General features: G+C 43.4%; 1 protein-coding gene across 1 annotated transcript; it reads right to left on the bottom strand.

The window, feature by feature from the left end:
* Positions 1–6,079: 6,079 nt before the first annotated feature.
* Positions 6,080–8,573, bottom strand: LOC135628751 (protein SHORT-ROOT 1-like). The gene has a single exon (XM_065135639.1). It carries the CDS (start codon positions 8,096–8,098, stop codon positions 6,467–6,469), a length of 1,632 nt encoding a protein of 543 aa, XP_064991711.1. The 5' UTR covers positions 8,099–8,573; the 3' UTR covers positions 6,080–6,466.
* Positions 8,574–9,159: the final 586 nt, after the last annotated feature.

The raw sequence follows: 9,159 nt of genomic DNA, 5'->3' as shown, positions 1-9,159 counted from the left end.
AGAATAAGCATGTCATCAACATAAAGTAAGAGAATAATAAAATCCTCACCAAACCATTTGATGTACACACAATGATCTGAAGCCGTTCTTTTGTATCCATTTTCTATCATAAATGAATCAAACTTTTTGTACCACTCTCTTGGAGCTTGCTTTAGCCCATACAAGCTCTTCTTCAACTTGCAGACAAAATTATCTTTACCTTTGACTTTGAAGCCTTCTGGTTGCTCCATATAAATTTTCTCCTCCAAATCACCATGAAGGAAAGCTGTCTTCACATCTAACTGCTCAACCTCCAAGTCCTGGCTAGCAGCAATATCAAGAGCAACACGAATAGAAGACATTTTAACAACAGGAGAGAAAATCTCTTCAAAGTCAATACCTTTCTTTTGACCAAAGCCTTTCACAACCAATCTAGCTTTGTACTTTAGTTGAGAACAATATTCTTGAGTCTTCAACCTAAAATCCCACTTGTTCTTCAAGGCCTTCATTCCATTTGGTAGCAGCACCAAATTATAAGTGTGGTTCTTCTGAAGAGCATCCATCTCTTCCTGCATAGCAACTAACCACTTCTCTTTCTGCTCACTTTCAACTGCTTCTTGGTAACTTTCTAGTTCACCAGCATCGGTAAGCATCACATACTCATCTGTAGAGTATCTTCTGGAAGATTGACGTTGTCTAGAAGATCTTCTCAACTAAGGTTCTGTTGGAACTTGCTCTCCTACTTCTTCTTGCTCAACATGTCCTACAAGTAGATCAACATCAAGCTCTACACTATCTTCCTGCACATCTCCCCCATCACCACGATATACTAGAGGAATAACTGGGTCACAATCTGCTAATCCTTCTGTAGAAGTCTTGGCCTGTGTCTTCTTCTTCAAATCTTCAAAGGTTTGATCCTCAAAGAAGACTACATCTCTGCTTCTGAATACCTTCTGCTTTTCTGGATCCCAAAGCCTGTAACCAAAATGATCATATGAGTAACCAAGAAAAATACATTCTTTAGACTTACCATCCAGCTTGGACCTCTCATTGTCTGGAATATGTGCAAATGCGCGACAACCAAATACTCTCAAATGCTTGTAGGAAACATCTTTCTCTGACCATACATGCTCTGCAACATCACCATCTAGGGCTGTACATGGTGATAAGTTGATCACATCAACTACAGTCCTCAAAGCCTCATTCCAAAATCTTTTGGGTAGCTTGGCTTGTAAAAGCATACATCTAATTTTTTCCATGATGGTGCGGTTCATCCTCTCTGCAATTGCATTATATTGAGGTGTACTAGGAACTGTCATCTCATGTTGGATCCCATGTGACCTACAATAGTCATTAAACAATCCTGTATACTCACCACCATTATCTGATCTTATGCATTTCAATTTCCTTTTTATCTCCCTTTCAACCCTAGCATGAAACTCTTTGAAGACATTAATAACCTGATCTTTGGTCTTCAAAGCATAGGCCCAAACTTTCCTGGAAAAATCATCTATAAAAGTGACAAAATAAAGTGCACCACTTATACCAAGAACATTAACAGATCCACCAAGAGTTTTTGTCCTCAAACGACCACATACATCTGTATAAACACGGTCTAAGGCATGTATTTTTCTAGACAAAGCAGCACTAGCAAATGAAACTCTATGTTGTTTACCAGCCAAACAATCAATACAAGGGTTCAGATGTATACCTCTGAGATCTGGCAATACCTCTCTCTTGGAAAGAGCTTGCAACCCCTTCTCGCTCATGTGTCCCAATCACCTATGCCACAACTCCATACTGAAGTCTTTCTCTATAGCATTTAACTGCTCACCATAAGCTTTAGCATGCAACCTGTACAAAGTATGACATTTCTTTCCACTAGCTATAACAAGAGAACCCTTACTGAGCTTCCATTGCCCTCTGTGAAATCTGCTTTCATAGTCTTCATCATCTAGTCTTCCAACTGAAATTAAATTCAGCCTCAAGTCAATCACATGCCTCACATCCTTAAGCACCAACTTGCAGCCAAAGTTGGTCTTTAAATGGATATCACCTATGCCAATGATGTCTATTGTGCCATAGTTGCCCATCTTGACAACACCAAAGTTTCCAAACCTGTATGTAGCAAAAAACTCCCTCCGTGGTGTAGCATGATAAGAAGCACCTGTGTCAATCACCCACTCAAGATCCTGACACACACAAGAAAAAATATCATCAGAAGGAGACAAAATCAAATAATCACCACCCTGTAGTTGTAGTATTATCCTTTGACTCTGTGGACTCCTGTTCTTTTCCCTTTTTCTTGTTCTTCTTAGGTTGCTTACATTAGTTCTTGTAATGTCCTTTCTCACCACAATTATAGCAAACAATATCTTTTCTTGATCTTAACTTGCTCCTACCCATACGTGAATTGCTTCTAGACTTTGACCTTCATCTGTTCTCTGAGATAAGTGCCTGTGAATCATTCTGAGATGTTGCTGAACTCTTTCTTCTCAACTCCTCATTCAACAAACTGCTTGTTACTTGACTCATAGTGACAATACCATCTGGCGCGGAATTACTAAGGGAAACCACCAGTGTCTCCCAACTTTCTAGTAATGAACTAAGAAGTAACAATGCCTGCAACTCATTATCAAGAGACATTTTCATAGAGGATAACTGGTCAGTAATACTCTGCATTTCATTTAAATGCTCAGCAATAGAAGCACCCTCTCTATATTTTAGGTTCACAAGTTTTCTGATCAAAAAAGCTTTATTGTCAATTGTTTTTCTTTCATAGAGACTTTCCAATTTTTTCCAAAGAGAATATGTAGAAATTTCAGTAAAAACATGGTGAAAGACACTATCATCAAGCCACTATCTAATAAACCCAATTATTTTTCGATCTAACCTCTTCCACTCATCATCTGTCATAGTTGTATGTTTTGCACTATCCCCCTACAAAGGTCCATACAAATCTTTGCAATGCAAGAGATCTTCCATTCTTGGTTTCCATATCATCCAATTATTTCCATTCAAACTAATCATGCGAGAAATATTACTGGCCTCCATGTTCAAATACAAAAATTAAATCACCAAAACCCCGCTCTGATACTAGTTGATGGGGATATAAAGAGGAATAACCTTTGTATATGAACAAATACCAGAAGACCATAATACGCAGCGGAATTAAATAGAAACACAATCAAACAGAACACCAAGATATACATGGAAAACCCCTTCAATGTGAAAGGTAAAAATCACGGGGCAAACTAGAGATAAATTATTATGAGAATAATGAATATACAAATCTCAATCTCTTGCCCTAAACCCTAGCAACAACCATAAGAGAATAACTAAGATACAATGATCACGTCACTGCCCACAATATCTAAAACCTCCCCAAGTAATCACAGCAAGAGTCTACTGTAGATTTGATCTAACTTGAGATGAGAATACTGCTAGATGATTGAGAACAGTCTCTCTGCGTTGTCCTTGTCTTCTTCCCTTTCTTTCTCTTCCTTTTCTGCCTTGTTCTCCTTCTTCTCTTTGGAATCCCGTGGCCATCAAGATCTGCCTCGTTGCTGCCTTTTTATAGTCTTTTTCTGCTTCTAAAACGCAGCCACCACACCCCCATAATCTTAATTAGGGTTAAGTTAAGAGGGGGTGTAGGCTGTGGGCTGCCCTAGCCCACATAGGTTGAATATGGGCTATCAGTCCAACATTATCAATCTAGGGATCTAGAGTTGGATAGTGCTTAAGGAAAAGGTCATAGCTTAACCTGAACTCTAATAGCAAATGTTAAACTAGATAGAGATAGAGGTATCACACAAAGAAAGAGCAGGACAAAGACAAAATATTATATCTTTCGCTCAAAACTCTTTACAACTTCAAAAACTTTATTTGTTTTATGACCCAATATATAATATATGAGGTTTATATAGTCACCATATATATGGTATATTAATTATATTTAATACAAGTCACTTTTTTCTAATAAATTCTTTCAAGAATTAATAGTTAATTTGGTTTATCTAAATCTAATCTATTTTTTCGCAATAAATCTCTTTCTTGATTCAATAAACCTTTTTATAATAACTTAAAATTCCAATAGAATGAACTTAATTATCTCGGAAGCACTTAGGATGTATGAATTTAATTGGCTATTCTTTGGCACTCACATGAATTCTTGTCAGTAGGCAATGCGTTTAATAAATCAGTCAAATTAGCCGCAGCATAAACTCAATTTATTGAGTGTGTTGAACGATCATATTTGGAAGCCTTTTAGATTTTATTTGCAACCATTACGATGAGATAGCGTTGAAATTTACCGGATTCTCAAACCCAATTTGGCTACTGGTCTTCAAATGGATTTCGAAAATAATTCGAGTGTCTTTATTTCTATTTGTATTTGTGTCGACCTCAATTAGTTACTAATATGGATTATGTGAGTCCTGATCCTTATTTCTCTCTCTCTCTCTCTCTCTCTCTCTCTCTCTCAAGCACACAAACAAAGAGAGAAGTAAACAAATGATAGGCTGCTTTGAATTCGACAGCACGAAAGGTCACTCGGTGACTGTCTTGCTCAATCGACGCCTTGTCATCTTTTGTTTCTCAGACCCTTCGACATGGAATGTAGTTCGAAAGAATAAGTATATGAAGTCCGATAAATTACATGAGTTTAGACGGTATTAATATCGTATGCAAATTTGTTATTCGAAATGTTTTAGATTTTATTATATTTGAGTTGAGTTCTAACCAAAAATGCTTGGAAGGGCTTAAATGTCATTGTCACTATTTCTTTTGCTTTTTTTTATATTCCTATCTAAGAATTGTGATGGTTAGATTTGAAATGGCATTTGTTTGTTTTACATTCGTTTGATATTTAGATAATGTATCCCCTTAAAAATGCACAATATATTTGTAATTGTATTGCGTTTAAACTAATATGGTTAAAACCTTTGAATAAAAATTCAGTATCTATATAGTTAATTTAACACACACAAAAAAAAAAACCATTAATTTAATATAATAAAAAGAAAAAAAGAAAAAGAAAAGAACCTCTTCCCTCGCTTCAAGTCTCTTATAAGCGACACACATCCTTGGTACTTTTTCTTCTTCGTGTAAACTTGAGCATCCATCAGTAATGGCCTTATCTCCAACATTCCTTCTACCAACAATGGCGGATGTAGGTGCTTTTTTGTACTAACTCCACGTCTTCTACCTACGTCTTTGATGCTAGCGAAGACATGGACAGCACAATTACCAGCTGAGATCATACACAGTGGCATCCTGCAGCAGAAACAGAGGAACCTATGTGCCCAAGCTGGTGTAACATGTCTCCTTCCAACCGCAAGGCAGCAGCTCGAGCCCTAGAAAGAGCAGGTGGAGCGTGAACGCCGGTCCTCACCATGGCCGGGACCAGAGTCGTAACTCAAGCAGGTCTCCTTTTTTGTGTGACTGCGGTTTATGTGGCTGCAGAGGGGAAAGCAGATGCATTCCCATGTTCCTACCTGAAAAGGAGCTCCCACTATCTCCTAGTGGGGCTCAAAAGCATGCATGCATGATCTATTGGCTACAGTGGCCCAAAGCCTTTCCTCCCTCTTGTGATGTGGAAAAAGGGAGAAAGCAAAGATAGCAATGGGGGCCATGCAGAGCACTCATAGTCTCTGTCTCTGTCTCTGTCTCTGCCGCAGTCGCAGTCTCAGTCTGAGTCTCAGTCGCCGTCCACCACCACTACCAACACCACCACCACCACCACCACCACCTCCATCTTTTGCTAGATTGCAGAAGCACTCGTCCTAAGATTCCTTCCTCCCACCACACCGTCCTTGGCTCACCAGATAACGACCCCTTGCATCCTTTGTTTCGATATCCATTCATATATATATATATATATATATATATATATATTAGATATATGCTTAAAACTTTCTACCCTGATAGCACCATGTCACCTAATCTCCATCATTTCTCATCTTCTTTATTATTGCCTCTTGTGAATTATTGTAGTGAAGCCCACTGACCGGTTTAAATTAGGATGCAAAGCTTTCTTCTTCTTTTAGTTTTTATATATGATTGGAGTGGATCCCTTCCCAGTTGGTGTCCTTGTCCTGTGTACTACCACAAAAGAAATATATCATTCTGCAACGCTGCTCGCAACATAAACCAGCGAAAGAAGATTACAATAGAAGACTCTCAGAACAAACACAAGAAGAATTGAAGGAAAGCAATACAAAGAAGAAGAAGAAAAAATACAGAGAAGAATGGTGGTGATATATTCTGGCAGGATTAAAAGACTTTCCCCTTTTTCTCTTTCTTCCCTTCTCTCGACGACGCTGCCCTTTGTCTTCTCGCCTGTCAGCTCCCCTCACCTGCAGCTTAATTTCCCGTACGTGCCCAACCTTAAGGAAAACGCCCCCCCCCCACCCCCTCCCGCACGTGCTAGGCACTATGGCCTTCCTCTCTCTCTCTCTCTCTCTCTCTCTCTCTCTCTCTCTCTCTCTCACGGCTTCCACGCGCTCGCCCATACCACCGGTTGCGCCTTCCACGCGAGGAATATCCCGGCACCGGCACCGGCATCGGCACCGACCTCCGACGCCTCCCGCATCGACCACCCCTCCCTGTATCTCCGCAGCAGGGCCTTTACGTCGTCGGTCACGTCCTCGCTGAACTCCGCCGGCTCAAACCCTGAGGCCCGCATCCGCCTCGACCACCCCGCCGCCGTGTCGCGCCGCTCCGTTGATTCCGATGCCGCGCACGCTACCAGATCCACGACCGCCCGTCCTGCCGCCCGCTCTAGCGCCAGTCGCTCGTTGCTCGTCTTCGGGAAGTTCTCCTCCAACGACTCGAAGTACGCCGAGAAGAACCGTAAGCTCTCGTTGAACACCTTCAGAAAGGCCTCCCCGTCCTCCTCCCCTCCCTCGCAGGCGACGAGCTTGGCTTCCTCCTCGACGACCGTGACGATCAGCGGCTGGAGCCGGTGGAAGGCCTCGACGAGCGCGTCGCGACAGTGGCCGGCTGGGGAAACTCTATGGAGCGTGTTGACGCAGTTGACGGCGAGGACGGCGCTCCCGCCGTCCCGGAGGTCGAGCTGATCGAGGTCGAGCTCTGACAGGTCGCCGGGGTGATGAACTACATTGAATCGGAAGGGGACGCCCATTAGTCTCGCGAACTTCTCCATCCGCTGCCCGATTTCCTTCATAACCTTCTGTACAACAGACGAGGGCGAGGACGAGGACGAGGGCGAGGATGACTGTGATGATGACGACGATACGACGGTGGTAATGGACAGGTGCGGCGTGTCGTCGGAAGACCGCGTCGCAAGCGCCTCGAGTAGGGTCGGCCACTGCGTGCAGAAGGTATTGCTGAGATCAAGAATGTGGAATCTCTGCGTCCCGCTCGAAGCCGAGCTCTCGAGGAAGGACTCGAGGATAGCGCCGTTGGCGGCGACGTGACCGAAGGAGGACCAGGGGCTGAGTTCCTGGAAGCGGAGCGCGGTGCGGCGGGTGGAGTCGAAGGAGCAGTTGCGATCGGAGACAACAGAGAGGGTGCGCAGGGTACGCGGGCCGGAGGACGTCAAGCGCGCGAAGAGGCCCTGGAGAAAGTAGGCGGCCAGCTTCTGATCCACGTCGCCGTAAGGGGATGAGAGCTCATTCAACACCCACATCAGCTGCTGCACCCTCTGGCTGTCGCAGGCGGCAACGGCGCGTGCGCATTCCGGCAGAAGCTTAGATACCCACCGGACTCCGGCGCCGCCGACATTGCCTGACGACGAGGATGGAGAAGAAAAGTCGATGTTGAGGTCCCGAAGAAGAGACGAGTCGTCGGGATCAACAAGTGGAGCCGAGGTGGGCGTGGTGGCGGCGGCAGAGGAGGGAGGGTGGTGGCGGTGCTGTGACGATGGGCCGGAGGAGAAGTCTTCATCCATGTAAAGACGAGAACTGTTGGTGCCGCATTCTTCCTGATACTGCTCCCCTTGTTGATGGTGCAAAGAGCTTGTGAAATAGTGGTTATGGTGGTGGTAGGTTTGGTGAGCTTTGGAGGCTGATCTCGAGCTACCAGAAGTGCGGTTGGAATTGAGGGAAGACTGTTGATCAGATGATCGCAGGTTAACCAATCTAAATAGCGTGTCCATCTACCCGAGAGAACAATTGCTTGTCGCCAGCTTTACCTCTCCACACATAGAGATTGACGAACAGACGGCAGAAGACTATGTACACGGTAGGAGGCGAAGAGAGAGAGAGAGGATCTAGGAATTGGAATTTAGCTGAGGGACGGGCTAATTTGTAGCTTTTGAGAGTGGGGGAGAAAGAGTGGGAGGAGGAAGGAGGTGGGGAGGGGAATCTAAGGAGGTGGGTGTGGAGGTGTTGGTGAGTGCATGCTTCTCAATGGGGCCAATGAGAGATTTGCCTTTATCTTGATGCTTTTTGGTGCAGCAGATGAGCGAGATGAGGGCTGTTCTCCAATTTTTCTCATGGCTTGCTTTCCTCCTCTTCGCTTGCTGTCATCTCTCTTTCATGATGTTGCATTTGGTGGCAGTGAGACTGGTACGTACGTGGGCCTGGAATCATGCATACACACACAAAGGTCAGCAAAAGGAAAAGAATCCAACCCAGCTTGCAGGAGGCAACAGTGCCTGGAGGAAGACGAGGATCTACAGCTTTCCCTTGCGTTGTTGAGGTGGCGATGGAGTTGTGTCTTCTGACATCCATACGAGAGAGGGAGACCAGCGAGAAGAGAAAAGCTGGAGAGCGTGCATTACCACCACCACCATCATCATCATCACATTCCATCACCACCTTCTCGATTCACTTTATTGCAAGCTTAATCATAATTATTGACAGCGAGCCTTTTTTTTATTACCATAAATTTGGATAGTGTACATCAACTTGCATCAAAGGAAAAAAAAAGAAAAATCATACAATATTCTTGACGGAAAGGTAAAGAAGCTCATATTTCGGAAACGTATTTGAATATCAGCTTCCACCGTCGGTAATTCTTCTCCTATTTCTGTGGGGAATTTTCTTAGAAATTATACGTTACCACAACTTTCATTACGTGAAAGTTTAGAGGGAACTTAATTTCGGCAATTGGAAGTTTAGTGCCACATTGTTTATTAGTTTAGGCATGGCTGTGTCATCAGTCTTCTGGTTCTCTTTATCAAAGCAAAAAACCCTAAACAGTATTAGTTTTGAG

The sequence above is a fragment of the Musa acuminata genome, chromosome BXJ3-1 (assembly GCF_036884655.1).
Source record: "Musa acuminata AAA Group cultivar baxijiao chromosome BXJ3-1, Cavendish_Baxijiao_AAA, whole genome shotgun sequence".
NCBI classification, from domain to species: Eukaryota; Viridiplantae; Streptophyta; class Magnoliopsida; order Zingiberales; family Musaceae; genus Musa; species Musa acuminata.
Note: the sequence above shows the minus strand (reverse complement) of the source record. Positions and strands in the feature narration are given on the sequence as shown.